This window comes from Myxocyprinus asiaticus, chromosome 43, assembly GCF_019703515.2.
Source record: "Myxocyprinus asiaticus isolate MX2 ecotype Aquarium Trade chromosome 43, UBuf_Myxa_2, whole genome shotgun sequence".
In the NCBI taxonomy this organism is placed as follows: Eukaryota; Metazoa; Chordata; class Actinopteri; order Cypriniformes; family Catostomidae; genus Myxocyprinus; species Myxocyprinus asiaticus.
Window position 1 is genome coordinate 3,079,271 of NC_059386.1, and position 24,648 is coordinate 3,103,918.

Sequence of the window (24,648 nt, forward strand, 5' to 3'; positions counted from 1 at the left end):
TGGTGTTTGTGCACCTGCTTCTATAGCAGACAGCTTTGGGCCAAAATGGGCGGGTCTCCAACACCATAGCCAATATTAGAATATTGGCATTATTGTAGAGAGGTTTCAACTAGGTCGTGTGGAAGGCACCCCCCATATGCATTAATAAACGCAGTGTCACGTTCCCTTCATCTCAGGGAACTGAGGTTACGTACGTAACCAAGATGTTACCTGTGTATTTGTTCACATTGGATTTTGTTTTGTTCAACAATCCTGTAGAATTTGTATAATAGATTGTATTTATTTGTGGAATATGATGTAGGTTTATATGAAACAAATTTTATATTTTATACACTGCGCATTTGTTTGTTAAGCTAGTGGTACACGACAACTACCCTTCATTTTCTCTAAAATGGCCCTTTGTGTTTTGCAAATCACTTTCTGCTTGAGTCGAGTTTTCCTTTGCGGAGCAGATTGTGTTTGTTTGCCAAACATTCTATTTGTTTTAGTTTTGGCACAAATTATAAACCAGCTCATGTGGATTTTTTTTATAACTCTGTCATTGTTAGCTAGATGTATTGCTGGCTTCCATGGCTGCAGCTTTTGCCCGCTAAATTGTTTCAAATCTGGCAACCCGGGGTGTCGAAATACAATTGGGAAATGGGCAGCTGGCGAGATCACACAGGCCAAAACACAAACAGAAACCCCGGCCTTGAACGGACATTTCAAAGTAGAATATACTGGCTGTAGCACTGTTTTCGGAGAAGCCAGTATTTCAACTTTAACATGTTTCCTAAATCTCTGATAACATATATTATAATTTTATGCTTTAGTACAGTAATATATTACATATTGCGCCTTTAATAATCGAGGATCACTACTCATGGTTTTTCAGTAATTACTCTCAAATAACAGACACCATCTTTATACTTCATTTATTTCCATTCCTAATTTCCTCATCAGAACATTTCTCTGTTGTTATTAACATAATAATCTGTGTTGTCTCGATCACTGTTAGTATTTGGTAGATTTGTTAAATTGGTAGAACCTGCAAGAAATACATTAACATTCACAAACTTTCACTAGGACAGGGAGCATACTGCATTTTGGTGCTTATTAAAGGCAGTACAGTGTTTAAAGAGCTGTCTGATATGATGTCTGATAAAAAACAGAACATTTAAAGCACCAAACTGAGCATTACTTAATATTGTCCAACTGGACAATATACAAGAGCTACACAAGAACTGTAAAACCAGCACAGCTTTCGCTGGGGTCTATGACGTACCATTGGTGTTTTGGTGAAAGTCTTAAAAAAACAAAGATTGAAAAAATATTGTACGTGTAACAAAACGTGATGTTAGTGTGCTGGTAAAGGTATTAAAGCTATGTTGTGTGTAATACTATTTACAATAATTCCAACTCTTAATTACTCAGCAGACAAACAAGCAGGAAAAAGTGATCTCAGCTGAATATCGTTGTGAAGGTCCCAAATAACTGGATGATGGTACAAGAGAACCATCCTATACATGATGAATTCACAACCTGACAGGACCATATGCCAGCACCAATTTTTAAATTAATATTACTAAATAAATAGAAGGATCTGTCCATAAATGTAAAGGTTGCCTTCAACTTTTATAAATATATAGAGAATGGAGTCTTCAACAGTCTGTTCAGAGATCAGAGGATGTTGTTATAGTATGTGTTAGCTGCTGTTATTCCTGTTTTATACAGACCAAATGAACTACAAATAAATCAAACTTAATCCAAGACATTCATCAAAAATGACTTTCAAAGCTGAGAAATACAAAAAATGCACACAACATTTTTTTATAATTAGACACTGATCTGCTTAAGACGTTTGTTCCACTGGATTTAAGAACTGTTTAAATGTGAATGTGACACATAAATGCACAGAGAACAATGTAAAGAATTGCTAATGCACGTGTCTCTATGTGCAAAAATGTGTGCAATATCCATAACAAGTTGAAGAGTGTGAAAACGGCAACAATTTCACACTCTTTTACTCAGGTTAAGTAGGGTACATCTATTTTAATCCCTTTAAAATGGCCTTACTATAAAGCTTAATTTGGAATATACATGACATATTCAAAAAAGAAAACTGCTTTTAAACAAAATATGGAATATTAAAAATAATTCATCAAAAACTTCTTGATTCTATCCAATCAGAATATCTCATTCATGAGCAATAGGATTAATGTACATGTACAGCGTTTCTGTGAAAATCCTGTTTGCTCTGTTAGATCAGTCATGTTGGAGGGGCTGTCTGATCTCGTTTGGATTAAGCTGGTGAATGTGCTCTTCCACAAACAGCTGCGATTCAGACGAGCAGCTGTTCTATTGTCCTGTGTCTCACTGACACAACAACAAAAAATCTCTTATGAAGATTCCTCTTCTGCTTTCCTGCCTAAAAAAAGAACCAAGAGTAGTCACAATTAGAGATATAGATTAAAACAGTGGGGGTCTCAGTTAAGTCTCAAGTCAGCTGTGCATACAGTCAAGCAAAACAAGTCCTGCTAAGAGTCGAGTCAAGACACAGTACAAAACAGAATCAAGGAGAGAGATTTCTTCCAAAAAAACACTTGCTGGTTTAAGTTTTTACAAAAGTTCAAAAATGCAACAAAAGTTTACATTTAATATGTACTATCTAATATGAACCTTCAAATTTGTTGCTTTTACAGGAAATCAAGTTTGACAAGATTGTCACTAATCGGCATCAACATTAAGTACTCTGACAAAAACCAAAGCAAAGATCTGTACCAAAGACTTAACATCTAACATTATTATTAATACTGGAATATCCCTGATGTACAAAATGAAAAGACGAATTTTAACGGATATCCACTGTTATAACAAAAACCTGGCCTAATGAGCCATGAAACTCGCGATTAGAACAGACTAAACTAGGGATGTCCCGATACCATTTTTTTTTGAGAGAGTATGAGTACCAATATTTTTTTTTTTTTTGGTACTTGCCGATACAGAGTCTGATACAGAGTGTTGTTTTTTTGTTTTTTGTTTTTTTTAATCAACAGTTTATTTAAATGTTATCATCAAAATGGTGTTTTAATAAATACATGCATTAAAACTTGAATCAAATGAAAGTATAAAAATAAATTTTCAACATGACATTGAATTATTTTTTTCAAATGAAGTGATTTTATACAGAACAATACATCAATACAATGGAGTTATATTTTATCAAATAAAGTGCTACATTACAGAGCATCACAGATGTAAGATATTGCTTAAATATAATACAAATACTATTGATTTATTAGGGGCCAAGCACCAAAGGTGCGTAGGCACCTATTGTGTTTGTTAGTGTTCTTCTTCTTCTTCTTCTTCTTCTTATTCTGTATATGTTTCCTATGGCAGCCCATAGAACTGTTTGTGGGAAAGCTATAAAATTTAACACACAGGTAGAGGACAGTCTGAAGTGATGCCATAGCAAATTTGGAGTCTTTATCTCAAACCCTCTAGTGCCACCAACAGTTCAAATTTCATAAAATAACTTTTGAACCGTACGTCCTAGAGACAAAATTATTTTTTCCCCTGATTCCTGAACTCATGCCGAGTCGAACGCATGGTTTCAATTTCCACCTGACTAGATTTTCCGCCATTTTGAATTTTCAGAAAAACCTACTTTTTCTAACTCATCCTAGGCCGTATGTCCAATTTGCACAAAAACTGGCATGCATCATTTGGAGACACTCAGGACAAAAAGTTATTAAAAGAATTTTGATAGATCAAACCATTTTTGAATGGCGCTTCAACAAATTCAATGAAGAACAAGCCCAACTGAATTTGAGGCTGTATCTCCACAACGCTTTGACGGATTGTGACAAAACTATGTATGTGTCATAGCCATTGTGCCCTGAGGGGACCTGCATTGTTTCGGTGCCCCCTACGGGTCAGAAGATATAAACAAAACGGCTATTTTTGCTTATAACTTCTTAATGGTTTGTCCTAAAATTACAAAACTGGACACTTTAGATTCTGTGGGGCATACCTTGTCAAATGATACCAATTTTGATGTCAGCCATTTTGGGCATCGGCCATTTTGAAATTTGTTGTAAAATGCTGTATTTTACAAACGCATTAGCGTATCGTTACGAAACTCGGTATGTGTCATTGGCACAATGCCCTGAAGGTGATCAGGTCAAAAAAATCTAACAAAATCTATAAAAATGCTATTAACTTTTTATCCTTTTAGCCTATTGTTATGACATGTTATGATAGATTCCTTGGGTCAAGCCGAGTTCAACGATACCACATTTGTCATGGTCGGCCAAACTTCCTGTCGGCCATTATTAATATAATTGAAAACCTACTTTTTTTTTTTTTTTTTTTTTTTATCCCTTTTTCTCCCCAATTTGACATGCCCAATTCCCACTGCTTACTAGGTCCTCGTGGTGGCGGAGGACAAGTGTCAGTTGCCTCCGCTTCTGAGATAGTCAGCCCGCGCATCGTCACGTGGCTCGCATGACACTGTGGAGATTCATAGCATGCGGAGGCTCATGCTATTCTCCACGATCGACGCACAATTTACCACGCGCCCCACTGAGAGCGAGAACCACTAATCACGACCACGAGGAGGTTACCCCACGTAACTCTACCCTCCTTAGTAACCGGCCAATTTGGTTGCTTAGGAGACCTGGTTGGAGTCACTCAGCACACCCTGGATTCAAACTCGTGACTCCAGGGGTGGTAGTCAACGTCAATACTCGCTGAGCTTCCCAGGCCACGAAAACCTACTTTTTCTAACTCATCCCATGTCGATAATTGAGTTTTCACCAAATTTTGCTCAGATCATCTTCAGACCATGCTAATGAAAAGTTTTTCTGAGCTTGCAATCTAAACTTAATGTTCCACCAAATAATACCAAAAAACACTTCTTCCTGGTCATTTTCACTCATTCCATAAAATTTACTCTATAGCATCGCCTCTTTAAATAATTCACTCTTACTCCCAAGCTTGCATGTTGATTCAGTCTGATAAATCGTTCAACTGAATGAAGGGAATCACTCAGGCTAACAATGCTTTTTGTTAACACAGCCCTAAGTTGCTCGTAAAGATCATTGGTACCTACGATCTTACACTAACGATGCTTTTGGGAAACAGAACAGTTAATAAATTAACATCTGACTCACTGCACTGCATTTCTTTACTCTCATCTCTGACTTCAAAATAGCAAATGTTCTATATACTACCCCCTTAATTGTCACCTATTTTTGCATTTATCAGAAAATTACATTTTCAAATTTAAATGGTAGTTACTCTTGAATGCTTGGAACTAGAGACCTAATTTTGGTCTCTTTTTAAAGAAGACACTTGGGAGATTATTGTGCAAGGGAAATCAGTTAATTAAAAAAAAAGTTATAGAAGTTTGTTTATTGAAATGGAAATGCAATGCACTAAAATAATATATATATGTGGTGGCCAAAAAATTATAGAAAATTAAAGCCATACATCAAACCAAGTTAAGTCCCAAATTTCAAGTAAATAAATGATAAGATACCATATTTATCAGTGGAGTGGTGGATTATACTGGAGTGGTGGTGGCGTAGTGGACTGGTAAGCAAAAGGTTGTTGGTTCAATCCCCACAGCCACCACCATTGTGTCCTTGAGCAAGGCACTTAACTCCAGGTTGCTCCAGGGGGATTGTCCCTGTAATAAGGGCACTGTAAGTCACTTTGGATAAAAGCATCTGCCAAATGCATAAATGTAAATTTATCAAACATTTACTAGGCACAGTACCAAAAGTGGCCACAAGATGAAATCAAAGCTCCAATGTTCCAATGTTTTGAAAAACTAATTTCAGAAACACCAATCAAACCACAAATGAGGACACACTATTTTATTGCAAAACATTATATAAAATTCATTACATATTATAATGATTATAATTATATTTATAATGAATGGTTACAGTGTAAGTATTGTTAGCAGTGGAAGCCAGTAATTATTCTATATTTCTAACATATCATATTTTTCTGCCATAAATTATATAATACTTGTTTACACCACTAAATCAAATAATAAATGATCCAAAGAGCCCATTCATTCATCAGTGCCTGTGCATTTAGCTTTAGTCCTATAGCTGCTATGAGTCCAAACACAGAATGCCTTCCGAATGCCTGCTAGCTGCCTTGAGACATCACACAGGTCACATAAACTACAACTACATAGAGACTGTATCACCTAGATATCATATAGAGACTGTGTCTGTTCCCTGAACTACCAAACACAAACCCCTCACTAAATCATTTAGAAAAAATATGATTAAGGTCAAACTTAAAAAAACCTTGAAGATAAACATCATATAAAAAGGTAGGGCTACTAAACATTAGATCTCTTTCTACCAAAACACTAATTGTAAATGAAATTATTACAGATCATAGTTTGGATGCGCTCTATTTGACTGAAACCTGGCTTAAACCAGATGAATATATTAGTTTAAATGAATCTACTCCCTCAGATTATTGTGATTAACATGAGCCACACCTGAAGGGTCAAGCTGGTTGTACGTTAGGTGGTACTATGGGGTAATTTGGTGTTTAAATGATAAAATGGTGTTTGAAAAGATGGCTTTTCAACAGTTTTGAAGGGCAACATCTCATTGGAAACTAATCTACTTCATCCGTGTATCCTGTACCAGTCAATATTTTTCACAATTTGTTCACAATAATTTTATTTAAAAATATATATATGTATACACATTACTGTGCAAAAGTCTTAGGCACATAAGATGTTTCACAAAAACATTTGTCTTAAGATGGTTATCTACTACTTTAGTGTGTCAATAGGAAATATACATTTTATACTCCCAAACATTCCTTTTGCAAATAGAATAGAAGAACAGGGAGCCCTACAACAGATGGCATGGCCCTCACAGAGCCCCCCACTGAACATCGGATCAGTCTGGGATTACACGAAGAGACAGAAGTAATTGAGACAGCCTAAATAAATAAAAGAACTGTGGCGAATTCTCCAAGAAGCTTGGAACATCCTATCTGCCAACAACCAAGAAAAACTGTGTCCATGTGTATGTAGGAGAATTGGTGCTGTTTTGAAGGCAAAAGTGTTCACACCAAATATTGATTTAGCTCTTTTTCTGTTTACTGGACTTTGTATGATGTTAATTGATTAATGAAAACTATTTATGTCATAATTTTTTTTTAAGAAATCCTCACTTTGAAAGTTTTTTACAAGTGCAGAGTACTGTATATCACAATATCCAATTACATCGTCAACCCCCCGACTGAGGGATCGGGGAATATTCTTGCTTTAGTGATATAAAAACAATTATAAATGTAAAAATAATAATTATAATGATGATAATAATCACTGAAATATAAATCATGGTTCGAGGTGAACGTGTTTTTGTATTATTTTATGATTTAATCACAGATGTATAGGCTACAGAGTTGCGCTCGCAACGAACTGCTCTGTGGAAATAAAGTGAACTGAACTCAAAGCACCTCCTGAGCTGACATGGCCTGAGGTCATTTGCAGAATTCTCATAGATGATACTATTCTTGCAAAAAATTTGTCAGAAGACCGAAACAAGGAAAGAGTGAGAACCCTTTACATACATGCTCCACGAGACTGCACGGCTCCAAACAAACAGCGCATCAGACATGCACATAGACGGCTTTTCTGTCATCTGTTCTTAAAAATATAATAAAGTGTGTTTCTTCAAGCGGGTGTCTGTGTGTCTAACAGCATTTCTTGTGTCACTCCGAATCCGAGATGTCTCACAGTTAACCACCATGCACATTATATTTGCTACCTGCATTTAAACGTCTTCTGTCAGTGCGTGTGTAATATGATACGTTGGTAAAGAACATCTGGCTTCCAATGCATTATTTAGGATAATTTATCAGGGGTCGCAAACTCTTCATTAGGCAACTATTCTTTATTTAAGGCTATTCTATTCGTTAGGCTATTGTATTGATATTGGAAGTTCCATTCATAATGTTTCCACCGGTATAAAATTTCACACTTGTGTTGTCCCTTGTACCGAGTAAAACCGGTAACACCATACACCATGGCAACCCTAATGTAGATGGAGCTTTAATTGTTGGTGACTTCAAAATTCACACAGATAATGAAAATGACACATTGGGATTAACATTTATCGATATTCTCAACTTTCTTTAAGTCAGACAAAATGTGACAGGACCAACTCATCGCCATAATCATCCGCTAGATTTAATTCTGTCATATGGAGTTGATGTTGATACTATAGAAATTCTACAGCAGATCATTACCTTGTCTCATTTGCTGCGATACGCTAATGTCACTCAATCTACACCTCGCTACCGTTCAGGTAGAACTATAAAAACTACAAAAGATAGCTTCACTAATAATCTTCCAGAATTGTCTCACATACTCAGTAAGCCAAAAAGTCTAGAAGAACTTGATGTAATAACAGAAAATATAAATACAGTCTTCTCTAGCACTCCTGATAGTGTCGCTCCCCTTCGATTAAAGAAAATTCAAGAAAAAAAAACCACACCATGGTACAATGATCACACTCATGCTCTCAAGAGAGCAGCTAGGAGCAAAAAAATGATCTTGATTCTGAGATAACCTTGGAGGAGCTTTGCTAGGTAGTTAAGGCCTTGCATACTGGCAAAGCTCCGGGGCCAGACAGCTTTGCCTTTGAATTTTTTAGATCTTATTCTACAGAACAGGCTCAACTTTTGCTAGAAGTTTATACGAAATCATTAAAGAATGGAAAGCTTCTGCCAACCATGACACAAGCCCGGATAAGTCTGATTCTTAAAAAGGACAAAGATCCAAGTGAGTGTAAGAGTTACCGTCCAATTTCCCTGATACAGCTAGACATTAAAATAGTCAAAATTTTGGCTAACCAATTAAGTTATGACATCTCTTATTCATATAGATCAGGTGGGGCTTATTCGGGGCCATAACTCTTCTGACAATATTAGGCGTTTCATTAATGTCATGTGGGCAGTGGCAAACGATCAGACTCCTGTCGCTGCCATCTCACTTGACGCTGAAAAAACTTTTGATATGGTAGAATGGGATTATCTTTTTAAGATTTTGGAAATGTATGGGTTCGGGAATACCTTTATTGGGTGGATTAAGTTACTATATAGACACCTGGTAGCAATGGTTCAAACAAATGGATTAATTTCAGATTATTTTACTCTGGATAGGGGCACCCGTCAGGGTTGCCCTCTTTCCCCATTATTGTTCTGTCTTGCCCTGGAACCACTAGCAGCTGCGATAAGAAAGGAGGATGATTTTCCAGGGGTGGTGGCGGGAAGTGTGGCACATAAGCTTTTGCATTACGCAGATGATATTTTATTATTTGTCTCCGACCCTACTAGATCTATGCCTTGCCTCCACAGGATTATTAATTCCTTTTAAGTTCTCAGAATACAGAGTGAATTGGTCTAAATCCGAAGCTTTGGCTCTGACAGCATACTGTCCAGTAACGGCTTTTCAGCCAGGTGCCTTCCAACGGCCAAAACAGGGTATTAAGTATTTGGGTATTTTATTCCCAGCAAATTTGTGTGATTTAGTTTTGACTCTTTAATAAAAAGGTTTTCGAGTGATGTGAGCAGGTGGGCTTCATTACATTTATCTATGACTGGGAAGGTTAATGTTATTGAAATGAATTGTATTCTAAAATTCAACTACCTGCTACAATCTCTCCCTCTCATATACTATATTGCCAAAAGTATTCGCTCATCTGCCTTTAGACGCATATGAACTTAAGTGACATCCCATTCTTAATCCATAGGTTTTAATATGATGTCGGCCCACCCTTTGCAGCTATAACAGCTTCAACTCTTCTGGGAAGGCTTTCCACAAGGTTTAGGAGTGTGTTTATGGGAATTTTTGACCATTGTTCCAGAAGCGCATTTGTGAGGTCAGACACTGATGTTGGACGAGAAGGCCTGGCTCGCAGTCTTCGCTCTAATTCATCCCAAAGGTGCTCTGTCGGGTTGAGGTCAGGACTCTGTGCGGCCAGTCAAGTTCTTCCACACCAAACTCGCTCATCCATGTCTTTATGGACCTTGCTTTGTGCACTGGTGCGCAGTCATGTTGGAACAGGAAGGGGCCATCCCCAAACTGTTCACACAAAGTTGGGAGCATGGAATTGTCCAAAATCTCTTGGTATGCTGAAGCATTCAGAGTTCATTTCACTGGAACTAAGGGGCCAAGCCCAGCTCCTGAAAAACAACCCCACACCATAATCCCCCTTCCACCAAACTTCATAGTTGGCACAATGAAGTCAGACAAGTACTGTTCTCCTGGCAACCGCCAAACCCAGACTCGTCCATCAGATTGCCAGATGGAGAAGCGTGATTCGTCACCCCAGAGAACGCGTCTCCTCTGCTCTAGAGTCCAGTGGCGGCGTGCTTTACACCACTGCATCCGACGCTTTGCATTGCACTTGGTGATGTATTGCTTGGATGCAGCTGCTCGGCCATGGAAACCCATTCCATGAAGCTCTCTACGCACTGTTCTTGAGCTAATCTGAAGGCCACATGAACTTTGGAGGTCTGTAGTGATTGACTCTGCAGAAAGTTGGCGACCTCTGCGCACTATGCGCCTCAGCATCCGCTGACCCCGCTCTGTCATTTTACGTGGCCTACCACTTCGTGGCTGAGTTGCTGTTATTCCCAATCACTTCCACTTTGTTATAATACCACTGACAGTTGACTGTGGAATATTTAGTAGCGAGGAAATTTCACGACTGGACTTGTTGCACAGGTGGCATCCTATCACAGTACCACGCTGGAATTCACTGAGCTCCTGAGAGCGGCCCATTCTTTCACAAATGTTTGTAGAAGCAGTCTGCATGCCTATGTGCTTCATTTTATACACCTGTGGCCACGGAAGTGATTGGAACACCTGAATTCAATTATTTGGATGGGTGAGCGAATACTTTTGGCAATATAGTGTATTTCAAGCAATTTGAAGTCTTTCATTTGGAATGGTAAATGTCCCAGATTACACTTCAATAAGTTACATAGGCTGATTGACAAAGGTGGGCTAGGCCTACCCAAGATTTTGTTTTATTATTATGCATTCGGACTCAGACATTTGGCTCATTGTTCGCTTCCACCTGAGAGAGCCCCTGCCTGGTTTTGTATTGAACATGAATTTCTTGCCCCATTTCACCATTGCAAAGCCTTTCTATCAAACTAACCAGAGAAGTTACACTCCGTTATCTCGCATTTGCATGCAAAATGGACAAAAGTGTCCAGAGTGTCTAATTCAGACATTTATTTAAATGTTGCTCCGAGCATATGGCTGAACCCCAAATTATGTATTAATAAGTCCCCTTTCTACTGGACTGAGTGGATTGTGAGGGAAGTTAATACGCTCGGTGACCTATATGAGAGTGGAGTGTTGAGATCCTTTGAAAATATGTTTCAGCATTTTGGGATTCCCAGGTCTCAATTCTTCAGGTATTTACAGCTGCACCACCTGCTTTGTACTATTTTTGGGAGAAGCATACACCCCCCTAGAGTGGCAGATACTGTGGGAGTGGTGATTACTGCTTTTGGAAAAGGTCATGAGGCATCAGTGTAATACTCACTGCTAATTCAGGGTCTGGGGGACGGAGCTTCGGCTTCTCTCAAGAGATTATGGGAGAAAGATTTAAACTTGGTATTGGAGGAGGGAATGTGGGCTAAGATTCTAAAAAATGTCATGTCTACATATAGAGATGCAAGGGTGCGCCTTATGCAATTTAAGATTTTACATCGATTCTATTGGACCCCCTCTAGATTGCATAGGCTTGGTCTTAAAGACACACCCACCTGCTGGCGATGCCAATCAGAAGATGGGGACACAACCCATGTTTTTTGGTGGTGTGTTAAGATCCAAGAATTGTGGTTGTGGGTTCAGAGTTTTATGTGTGATGTATTGGGCACTCAAATTTCATTTAGCCCCAGACTCTGGTGATGGGGGGCGGTCATTAATATAGGGGATAAATGCATAAAAAACTGGGTCCTATCCAGTTTTATGATTGGCAGACAGATCATCCTTAGGGGATGGAAGTCAGCTGGAGCACCCTCATTTCAAGTGTGGTGCACAGAGATGGGCAGGGTAGCGGCATTCGAGGAGATGTCATGTAGAAGGCTAGGCAACTTAGACTCGTTTAGTAAAAAATGGGGCTGCTATTTGGCCTTTTTGGAGGGCTCTCGGGGAGGAGCAGTGGAGAGAGATGTGCAATTTTAAATGTGTGTGTTTAGTATTTATTTTTTTTTTTTTATATATATATTTTTCTTTTTTGTGTGTGTAACTTCAACTGTGACCACAGGGATATTTGTTGAGGGTCAGGGTGGGGTTGAGGATTGGGAGGGGAAAGGGAATAATGGGGGTTATAGCTGATTCTGTGAATATATGTTTTGCTTTTCTGTTTCAAGTGTCTGAATCAATAAAAAAGTGTTAATCGGGAAAAAACGAGAGCAGCTAGGAAAATGGAGCGCAAGTGGAAGAATACAAAATTAGAGGTATTTCGTGGTGCATGGAAGGATAGTGCCTGTAGCTACAGACAGGCACTAAAAGCTGCCAGGTCAGCATATTTTAGCAAACTCATAGAAAATAACCACAACAATCCTAGCTGTTTATTCAGTACTGTGGCTAAATTGGTTAGGAATAAAGCATAGACTGAACCAGATATTCCATCGCAGCACAACAGTAATGACTAAATGAATTTCTTTACTGATAAAATTTAAATAATCAGAAATAAAATTGGAACTATGTAATCAACTGTCACAGAACCTCAGAAAACAGTGTCTCATACTTTTCCTCACGAGCAACTTCAATCCTTCGCTGTCATAGGTCATGAAGAGCTAACAAAACTTATACAAAATTCAAAAGCCACAACATGTACAATACCGGTCAAAAGTTTAGGGTCACTTACTTATTCTTTATTTTTTCTTCACATTTTAGAATAATAGTAAAGTCATCTAAACTATGTAATAACACAAATGGAACTGGGAATTGTGTTGTGACTATAAAAATCCAAAATAAATCAAAACTATGTTATATTTTAGCATCTTCAAAGTAGACACCCTTTGCCTAGAATTTGCAGAAATTTACTCTTGGCATTTTCTCAACCAACTTCTTGAGGAATCACCCTGGGATGCTTTATAAACAGTATTGAAGGAGTTCCCATCTATGCCTGGAACTTATTGGCTGCTTTTCTTTATTATTCGGTCAAAGTCATCCATTTCAAAAAACTTTTTTTTTTTTTTTTTTTAAATACAATTTTAGTTTTATAATCAAATCAATTAATATGTTGGCACAATTATATTTTTGTCTACAAAACTCATTTGAAACATTTAAGAATACGCCTTCATACGCCAGATCAAAAGGTTTTTAAGATCATTTGAAACATTTCAGTCAAGTGACCCCAAACATTTGAACAGCAGTGAATGTTAGATCCAATACCAACTAAGCTCTTAAAAGAGGTATTCCCTGTTCTCTCCGAACCTCCTCTTAATATTATTAACTCAAATCAAATCAAATCACTTTTATTGTCACACAACCATATACACAAGTGCAATAGTGTGTGAAATTCTTGGGTGCAGTTCCAAGCAACATAGTAGTCGTGATAGTGATGAGACATATATCAATTACAATAAACATCAGATTTACAACACAATTTAAAATCTAATATACACATAATTACACACAACACAATATACAAATAATAACATACAATGTACAGTATACAATACACACAATATAGAATACACATTATACAATAAAAAAGTATATATAGAATGTACAGTAGGTAACTGTTAAGAGAGAATATAATATAATAATAATATAATTATGACAGTCCGGTGTGTGAGATAAGAGTAAGAGAAATAAAGTGCAGTGCTGATGTATTTAGATCATGGGAGATCAAAAGTTCAAAAGTCTGATTGCTTGGGGGAAGAAGCTGTCATGAAGTCGGCTGGTGCGGGTCCTGATGCTGCGATACTGCCTGCCTGATGGTAGCAGTGAGAACAGCCCATGGCTCGGGTGGCTGGAGTCTCTGATGATCCTCCGAGTTTTTTCACACATCGCCTGGTATATATGTCCTGGAGGGAGGGAAGCTCACCTCCGATGATGTGTCTGGCAGTTCGCACCACCCTTTGCAGTGCTTTGCGGTTGTGGGTGGTGCTATTGCCGTACCAGGCGGAGATGCAGCCAGCCAGGATGCTCTCTACTGTGCTGGTGTAGAACCGTGTGAGGATGTGGTGGTTCAGTCCAAACTTCCTCAGCCGTCTCAGGAAGAAGAGGCGGTGATGAGCCTTCTTCACAACGGCTTCAGTGTGGATGGACCATGTGAGTTCCTCAGTGATGTGGACACCCAGGAACTTGAAGCTGCTGACTCTCTCCATTGGTGCTCCATTGATGGTGACGGGACTGTGTTCTCTATCTCTTCTCCTGAAGTCCACCACAAGCGCCTTTGTCTTACTGACATTGAGGGAGAGGTTGTGCTCCTGACACCAGTGTGTCAGAGTGTGCACCTCCTCTCTGTAGGCTGTTTCATCATTGTCAGTGATCAGACCTACCACCGTCATATCATCAGCAAACTTAATGATGACATTGGAGCTGTGTGTTGTCACACAGTCATGTGTGTACAGGGAATACAGGAGTGGGCTGAGAACACAGCCCTGCGGGGCTCCAGTGTTGAGGGTTAGTGATGAGGAGATGTTGCTGCCTATTCTAACCACCTGGCGTCTGCTTGACAGGAAGTCCAGGATCCAGCTGCACAGCGAGCAGTTTAAGCCCAGAGCCCGGAGTTTCTCATCAAGCTTGGAGGGCACTATGTTGTTGAATGCTGAGCTGTAGTCTACAAACAACATTCTCACATAAGTGTTCTTTTTTTTCCAGGTGGGAGAGAGCAGTGTGTATTGTAGATGCAATGGCATCATCAGTGGAGTGGTTGTTGTGGTAAGCAAACTACAATGGGTCTAATGAGGGAGGCAGCACAGAGCAGATGTAATCTCTGATTAGTCTCTCAAAGCATTTGCTGATGATGGGGGTCAGAGCAACAGGACGCCAGTCATTTAAGCAAGTTATTTTGGATTGCTTTGGAACAAGCACAATGGTGGACGTTTTAAAGCATGTGGGGACGACAGACAAGGAGAGGGAAAGGTTGAAAATGTCCGTAAAAACATCAGCCAGTTGGTTCGCGCACGCTCTGATGACACGGCCCGGAATGCCGTCTGGACCCGCGGCTTTGCGGATATTCAACCATCGGAAGGCTCGGGTTACATCCGCTACAGAGACGGAGAGTGAACTAAGCTTTGTAGCTTCGGCCGCGAGAGCTCTCTCCGCGAGGGCAGTGTTATTTCCCTCAAAACGAGCATAAAAAGTACTTAGCTCATCCGAGAGAGAGGCTGCAGTGTTCACGGCAGAGTTTTTATTCCCTTTAAAGTCTGTGATATTTATTCCCTGCCACATGCTTCTAGAGTTGGTGGTGTTAAACTGTCCTTCAATCTTGTTCCTGAACTGACGTTTTGCTGATCTGATGTTTTTCGGAGGGCATAACTGGCTTGTTTATGCTCCTCCGCGTTCCCGGAATTAAAAGAGGAGGTCCGCACATCAAGTGCCGCGCGAACATCGCTATTAATCCAAGGTTTCTGGTTCGGATAGATCCGTATTTTTCTGGTCGGAACGATGTCCTCTACGCACTTTCTGATGAGACACGTTACACTATCAGCGTAAAGCTTGATGTCGTCATCAGAGGCGGACCGGAACATCTCCCAGTCCGCGTGATCAAAACAGTCTTGTAGCGTAGAGTCTGATTGGTCCGACCAGCACTGGATCATTCTGAGGGTGGGTGCTTCCTGTTTCAGTTTCTGCCTGTAAGCGGGCAGAAGCAGAATGGAAGAGTGGTCTGATTTGCCAAATGGTGGGTGGGGGAGGGATTTGTAGCCATCCCGGAAGGGAGAGTAGCAATGGTCCAAAACCCGGTCCCCTCGTGTGTTAAAACTAATGTGTTGGTGGTATTTTGGTGCGACTGATTTGAAACTGGCTTTATTAAAGTCCCCGGTCACAATGAACGCGGCCTCAGGGTGCGCGGTTTCCTGCTTGTTTATAATCCCATACAGTTCCTTGAGTGCCTGGTCTGTGTCGGCTTGTGGGGGGGATGTACACAGCAGTGATAATGACCGCTGTAGATTCCCTCGGTAGCCAGAACGGTCGACACAGAAGCATGAGAAATTCCAGATCAGGAGAGCAGAAAGACTTGATAGAATGTACGTTCCTCTGATCACACCAGGATTTGTTGATCATAAAACATACACCACCACCTCTGCTTTTACCTGAGAGGTCTTTCGCTCTGTCCGCTCGGTGCACGGAGAACCCCGCGGGTTCAATGGCTGAATCTGGAATCTCAGCAGACATCCAAGTTTCTGTTAGGCAGATAATGCAGCAGTCCCTCATCTCTCGTTGGAAAGAGATCCGTGCTTTCAGCTCGCAGAGCTTGTTATCCAGAGACTGAACATTTGCCAGTAGAATACTGGGTAGCGGGGGTCGATTTGCATGACGTCTTACTCTGATGAGAACGGCGGCTCTGTTTCCCCTTTTCCTCCTGCGTTTCCATGGCCGGGCAGCCTAGACAAAGGGCTCCGCTGGTGTGTTTGTAAACAGCGGGTCGGCATTGAGGAATCTGAAGTCCGGTTTACGGTGTGTAATTGCTGAACCAATGTCCAAAAGTGTTTGTCTGTCATAGACAATAAGGCAGACAACATCCAATACAAAAAACATAAGAATTGTAAACAAAACACTATAATGTTGTGTTGGAGCTTGCAACGCAGCAGCCATACTCGGCACCATCTTGAGTCCATCAACTCCTTGCTATCCTTAGGATATGTCCCAAGAAACTTTAAAATGGCAATTATCAAACCGCTTATTAAGAAGCCACAGCTTGTTCCTGGAGAACTGGCTAATTACAGACCAATTTCAAATCTACCATTTATGTCAAAAATACTAGAAAAGGTAGTGTCCTCCCAACTATGTTCATTTCTACAGAGAAATGGTATATATGAACAATTTCAGTCAGGATTTAGGCCCCATCACAGTACAGAGACTGCACTTAACAGAGTTACAAATTACTTGCTCTTATCATCTGATCACGGCTGCATTTCTCTTCTAGTGCTTTTAGATCTTAGTGCTGCCTTTGACATGATAGATCACAACATTCTCTTGAATAGGCTGGAGAATTATGTTGGCATTAGTGGACTTGCATTAGCATAGTTTAGGTCCTATTTATCAGACCGCTACCACTTTCTGTATGTGTACCACAAGTATGGGGTGCCACAGGGAACAGTTTTAGGGCCTCTGCTTTTCTCCTTATACATGCTTCCCATGGGAGATATTATCAGGAATCATGGAATAAGTTTCCACTGTTATGCCAACGAAACCCAACTTTATATTTCTTCTAAACCCAACAAAAATTCACAATTCTTCAAATTAGCAGAGTGTATCAATGAAATCAAAGATTGGATGGCCAGAAATTTCCTTCTACTCAATTCCGACAAAATAGAGGTACTAATTATTGGACCAAAAACCTCTAAAAAATAAGCAGCTAAAATATAATTTAACTCTCGATGGATGTACCGTTACGTCGTCTTCTACAGCGAAGAACTTGGGTGTTATATTTGATACCAATCTGTCCTTTGAAAATCAAATTTCCAATGTTTGTAGAACAGCATTCTTCCACCTCAGAAATATTGCTAAGTTATGACACATGCACTCTGTTGCCGAAAAAATAATTAATGCGTTCATGACCTCAAGACTAGATTATTGTAATGCATTACTGGGAGGATGTCCAGCAAGTTCAATAAATAAACTTCAATTGGTTCAAAATGCAGCTGCCAGAGTGCTGTCCAGAACCAAGAGATATGATCATATTAGCTCTATTTTATCGTCATTACATTGGCTACCTGTTAAATTTCGTATTAATTGTAAAATTCTGTTAACTACATACAAAGCTTTGAATGGTCTAGCTCCACAGTAATTAAGTGACCTTCTGACAGTCTATATTCCATCACGTTCATTACAATCACAAAATTCTGGCTTGTTAATAGATCCTAGAATATCAAAATCCACAAAAGGAGGTAGATCCTTTTCCTATTTGGCTCCTAAACTATGGAATAGTCTTTCTAACACTGTTCGGGACACAGACACACTCACTCAGTTTAAGTCTAGACTAAAGACTCATCTATTTAGCCAGGCATACACCTAATTTATCCATCAACTCACAATTAGGCAGCTTTAGTTAGGTCTGTCGGAACCAGAAACATCTATCATGATCTATAACTCTTCATAAAATTGAATGATATCTACGCTAATATTATTCTATTTCTTTCCGTTCATATCCCGAGGTTACCAGAGCCAGCCAGATCCAGCTCCGTTCCTGCTTGGTGTCGGACTCCACTGCTATGCGTCACTGAGTGATGACTAAATGCAGCCAGTGCTATTACTTCAGTCTTTTACGATGGACTACAGAGGATGAACTGATGCAAACTCCAACTGTAAGACATCGGATACTTCATATGCCACTGCCTGAACCTTGGACTTAGGATGGACCCCACCGAACCTTACCGAAATGACCTGCCGGTTGAACTGCGATGCACCTCATTGATCTCTGCCTGCATCACCTTTGTCTATTGATGGACTACACTCTTAAAATGGAATACATAGACTATTATTTAATTGCCAACAAAAGCCTTCATCAGCCAACTAACAAAGGAAAATGCATCTATGTGAACTTCTGTTGTTATTCCACGATTGACTTGAAAGACATTAGTCATTCATCTTACAGTTCATAAAAAATCTTTTTTTGTTTTTTTTTTTTAAACACTGGACTTTAACACTTACTTAGTTTACTAATCTTAAACCATAACCTGCACTGCATATAAATAACTAATATTGGCATTATATTCATGGTGGTTAGCCAGAGGGGAACTGGCCCCCACAGTGAGCCTGGTTTCTCCCAAGGTTATTTTTCTCCATTAACCAACATCTTGCCACATTCTAAGCCACATTCACCTTCAGCTTGCTCACAGGGGTTCTAAATACAATTATTATTAAATTTTTATATACAATTTACAATCATATTTAATCAAACTACTAAACTACTCTATGGTTTTATAGATATTGCAGTTAATCTTTTTTTTTATGCATGATTTTCTGTTAAACTGCTTTGAAACGATGTGTGTTGTGAAAAGCACTATACAAATAAAACTGACTTGACCACTTTTTTGTGACAAAGCTGAAAAAAAAGTTAAAGTAAAAAAAAAAACAAATCAGTAAAAAACAAAAATTCTATAATTTTTTTAGAACAGTTTATGGGATGAGGGGGTGCAAAGGTTTTTCTTGCTTCAAAGGGGGGCGTGACCTAAACAAATTTAGAACCACTTGATTCAAATAATAACTGTAAAACCACAGCCCAGTAATGGGATAGATGAGTATTGAACACAAACACTTTAACCTACTGGATTGAATGATTGACTGCTGGCAACCAGTTTTTAGGACAGTCAGACCAGAATAAAGCAGTTTTAATGACAATTTAGGTAAATGCATTAATTGTGTAACATAAATGTATAAGTGAAATAAATATTCGTGCCAAACTCCAGTGAAAGTATAAACAAGGATTTTGATAGAGAATGTGAAGCGCTCTGGTTTCACTTTAATTTGATATTTTTGTAATGGCAAATGTTCTTGGTTATTGAGAGTTCATACATGCTGTGCTAATGAATCAGAGAACGAGATGACACGCTTATGCTTATAACTGTGGAGATAGTAGAATGAAAACACATTTTTAATTACACACTGAAAATGAAAGGCTTTCTTCATGCAAAATAAAGGCTTGTGGATTTAATTACACATGAAAGTGAAGAATTTAGTACAAAAATATATTCCTATTGCATAATATAATATAATCCCTGTTGAATGTCAACACACTTCACTTCTAGCGGTCACTTTAAAAAAAATAAATCAATCTATTGAAACAAAAAAATTCAACCAAAAATATTTCTAATTACACTTCAAATTAAACGAAAATACAGCCCGAGCCTTCGTTGCTAGTTCGAAAACATAACTTTAGAACTAGCAACAGAGGATATGCTTCTTTTCAGCATTGGAGTAAAAAGGTAGTGTGTGTGTGTGCGCACGATAGAAATACAGAAACCGAGAGATCGCATATGTTAGATGCGGCTCTCATAATATAACAATAACATCGCTTCAAATTGCCAAGTTTTTAAACAACTGTTTACAGCCCCACTGAGACACAGGGGTGCACTGACTTTGCTCCCGAGTATGTGAGTATGTGTGTGTCCGTGTGTGAGAGTTTGTGTGAGAGTGAAAGAGAGGGGAAGGGGGAGCGCGAGGGTGCTTTCCACTATGGGAGGCTGATTAGGGCAAAATACATTGAAACACTTGAAGCACATATTAAACGTTATTTTGAGTAATATAGAAACTGCTGTCTTGATCAAGTCATGGGTGTGCGTTGACACCAAGACTCTGTTTGTTAGTCGCGACTCAAGTCTCTGTGTGTGTGTGCGCGCATGTGCGTGTGTATATGTGTGTCAGTGTGCAGGGGTGAGACGAGAGCAAAAGAGAGTGAAAGGGATCACAAGGGTGCTTTTCAACCAAAATTGAAATAAATTTAGGATATTATAGACAATGTTTTTCATTCTTATCTGATGTACTTAAACAATGGCTTTGTTTTATTTTGTTATATTGCTGTGGTAGCCTGCACAGATCTTTGAAATAATATGGAACCGTTATGCGGTCAAGACCTGGAACTACTTCATAGCCATGTGTTTACTGGAAAATAATTACCTTAGAACATCTGTCAACCATCAGAATCAAGCATTCAACAGACCCATGGTATAATTGAAAAATAAGCCATGACCTAAAAGATAGTTTAACACAAATCATTAATATTTGTTTCATAAAACAGCTACAACAGTGATGGTCATGGAACGTAATTTGATGTTCCACAATACGGAAATTACAATACATGAAAATTGCGCTTAGAATTAGCGATCTCACGAAAATTGGATAACACGTTGCGCAGTCATAGATCGTAGCACTGCGCTTTGCGCACTCACGAAAATAGAGCTCTAAATAATATAATATAATTTAATGTAATATAATATAACAAGGTTTCCGGGGTTCCAAAAACAAGTGTGAATGTTAGACATACATTTGACTTTAAAGACTACAATTGACCTTAAAGATACATATTTTAAATATTTGGAAATATTTTCGTAAAATTATATATATATATATAATCATATATCACTATTTTATTATATGATTCCAAGTTAAATATGAATAAATGACTTAAGATGTATGTGTATTAAAATTACACTAAGTGACAAACAAAACAGACATTTCAATTTTTTAATTATTATAAATGTCTGTTTTGTTCATGTCACTCTCATTGATCTGTAATCCGATCTGATGTTTAGCAGATGTTTATTTGATTATGATTCTTTCCAGATGAAAAGATCTAAAACAGACATCTCGAAGATGTATGTGTGCTATATGGGTAAAAAACAAGAGCCTTAGACATCACTCCAAATGAGCAACTGATGAATGATATATCATGAAAGTGCATAAAACGTATTTCTTACGTGTGTAGAGAGCAGTGAGGTTTTGCATTGACCCTCCAGATGAGAAGAATGCCCAGATGCCCATCAGCAGCATGATTACATATACAGGAGGCAGACTTCCCTCATACAGTGGGTTCAACAGTGACTGACACACAGAGAGAAACATTGTAAGACTACTGATTACATCTAGAAATATTCTGAAATAATCTGAAAGTGGTAAAATGACAAAGACTTCTGTGAGAGTAAATAAACTAGAATATTCAAAAAATTATAATAAAATACTTTACTTTGGTTATTTATATGAATTTGCACTTGCTCTGTAGTTAGTGTTCCTCTAACAGGTAACTTTTTGAATTGTGTTTTAAATTGTTTGGCATGTTTGCCATCTGTTCACCACAACAGCCACACAAATGAAACTAAATCATTTTGTTAGTCACTCTTGATAATTGCTTTAAATGTAAATAATGCAAAACTGATACAATTTCTTATTTATCTCTTTAATAATTGTTTTCCCCAGATAACAGTGAGATAAAATGAAGATCAAATCCAGACTTTTGCTTAAATCTCCTGCTTCGCAGGGGCAGTATGCATAAAACTTCTCAGAAATGCTCTTAAAAATAGTATCAAGCTCTGACTTGTCAATAAATTATTAGAAAAAAGTAGGACTTGTGTAAGAGTAGGAGCTTTTTATAAAGAATCTAAAAGCAACTTTCAGCAAAGTCTAAGCCTAAAACCCAAAGTACATGTTGGATGCTTGATGCAAAACAAGTCATCAGCAGAGTGCAAGAGCCTGTGTATGCGTGCACAGTAAAATTAAGTATACTTTGGGCTAAATTCTTAAGTGCTGAGGTGACTCTTAAGCCCAAAGTATACTTTGATTTTGACACGAACGCTCAGTGTCTGCATACAGTCGAACACGAGCCTGTCAAAGTATACTTCATTTTACTGTGCGCGCATACACAGGCGGTTGGCGCATGAACGCTATGACTGATATGAGACAACAGACTATTTCTCTTCAGGAGTTTTGACCCGTAAATATGTCTTTATAGTCCTTCAGACTCGGTTTACAATACAAATGCAGGTATCTCCTGACCTCCTCATACACGCACTCTTGACATGCACATACAATTGTTGTTTTTACCTTCGTCTCCTGTTGTTTAAAAAAAATAAATAAATATTATTGGAAAACAAGATGGTAACATTTAAATGCAACAAATACTAAGTACTCATGTTACAGTGAGGGAGATAGGAAAGCAGCAAGTTACAAAGTAGAGAAGAGACAAGATAATGAGACCAAACAAAAGAAAAAAGATGTTTTTTTTTATGATTATAGGTGTTAAAAGGTGTTAATGTGTAGTTTGTATGTATTTACTGGGTGGGCATGTACTGCAGTTGATGGTTCAGGGTGTGTATTTGTGCATGTGTGAGCGTGTGTGTATGTGTAGGATCATGTATGTGTGGGCAATTATAAGGGTATCTGTATGAAATATTTAAAAAAAGCAATGAAAACAACCACAGCAACAACAACAGAAAAAAAAAATATATATATATATATATATATATATATATATATATATATTAATAATAATAATCTGATGGACTGCCCCACAACCCCCACGGCCCCAGCGAGCCAAGCCCCACGAGGAGATGCTGCCAGGCCCAGGTCACACCCATCATCCCCACCCCAGGCAGGCCACCATCTGCACATCACGCTTATCCTGTTCTTTTGTAATTTTCTGAGGATACTTTTTTGTTCATATGTCGGTACTCAACTAATGTAATGCATTAAAAGAAGCGAATTGTGCACTATGGAATTGGTCCACCCAGGGCAGAAGATCAAGGGGGAAAGGTGGGGGCACCTATATATATATATATATATATATATATATATATATATATATATATATATATGTGTGTGTGTGTGTGTGTGTGTGTGTGTGTGTGTGTGTGTTTTATTTATATGAATTATTATTATATATATATATATATATATATATATATATATATATATATATATATATATATATATATATATTAAAAATAAAAATTAGGGTGATAGGATAATAATAATGGTGAGATATAATAATAACAGTGTTAATAAGAATGATGGTCACAGCCGCAACCTCCATAATAATAATGATATTGATAACTTTAAAGAGCACCTATTATGGTTTTTCAAATATTACCTTTCATGTAGTGTGTCATATAGCTGTTTGTAAATGTAAAAAAGTCTGCAAAGTTTCAAAAATCAAAGTGCACAACAAATGGAGTTATTGACTCCCAAAAGAAAGAACCGATTCTGAACACCTGAAACGAGTCGTTAGTAATTCCAGACTTACTTCCTGTACTAACCTACGTAATTTGGTAACAAAAAACACGCCTCTGGTCTGAATACGTGTACAGCCAGTGCATGCTGTTAGCCTGTTAGCCTCTGCTAACCGGCTAACTCACGTTATTGTCAAACTACATATAAACTTACCACTGAGAAACGTTCTATTCTTGTCGTGCTTGCGATGGTGGTTCGGGTTGATCTTCCGATGTATCACTATCGGACTCGGGCTCAAATTGGTAAGGTAAAACAGATATTTTTTCAGACGGAGCTGAAACTCGGGTATGGTAGTGGCCGTTTCCTTTCTGACACGCGCTGTAAGCGGTAGACCAATCACAACAGACTGGGACATCTGACCAATCAGAGCAGAGTAGGTTCTCTGAAAGGAGGAGTTTAGAATGAATCCTTTAGAACGGATCATTGAACGAGTCGTTTTTGACATTGGGAAAAAAAAGGTAATGCTGCAATTTAAATTATGAGCAAATTAAAGTGTGTTTTGACCTTGGATGCATGTAAATCTATTGCATGAGACCTTTAAAACAAAATTAGGCATGTTTAAAAACGATAATAGGGGCTCTTTAATAATAATTAAGGAAGTGAACAAACACAGGAGCAAATAAACAAATAACGAGGTAGTATAATATCCTATTATTTGAAAAAGTAAAATTAAGGGGGAAAAAGATACATTT

At 38.4% G+C, this 24,648-nt stretch overlaps 1 protein-coding gene across 3 annotated transcripts in view; it reads right to left on the reverse strand.

Annotated features, from left to right (window-relative positions):
• Positions 1-897: 897 nt before the first annotated feature.
• The window catches only part of LOC127433288 (gamma-secretase subunit Aph-1b-like), a 57,407-nt gene continuing 33,656 nt past the window's right edge, over positions 898-24,648 (reverse strand). The window contains exons 6-8 of one of the 3 annotated variants that reach the window (XM_051685048.1): positions 21,652-21,775; positions 20,852-20,924; positions 898-2,407 (exon numbers count right to left, since the gene is read on the reverse strand). In XM_051685048.1, coding sequence (XP_051541008.1) covers positions 20,878-20,924; positions 21,652-21,775 — 171 coding nt within the window. In that variant the 3' untranslated portion in view covers positions 898-2,407; positions 20,852-20,877. The remainder of the gene's footprint in view (positions 2,408-20,851; positions 20,925-21,651; positions 21,776-24,648) is intronic. The other 2 variants (XM_051685049.1, XM_051685050.1) reach the window with 2 other exon arrangements.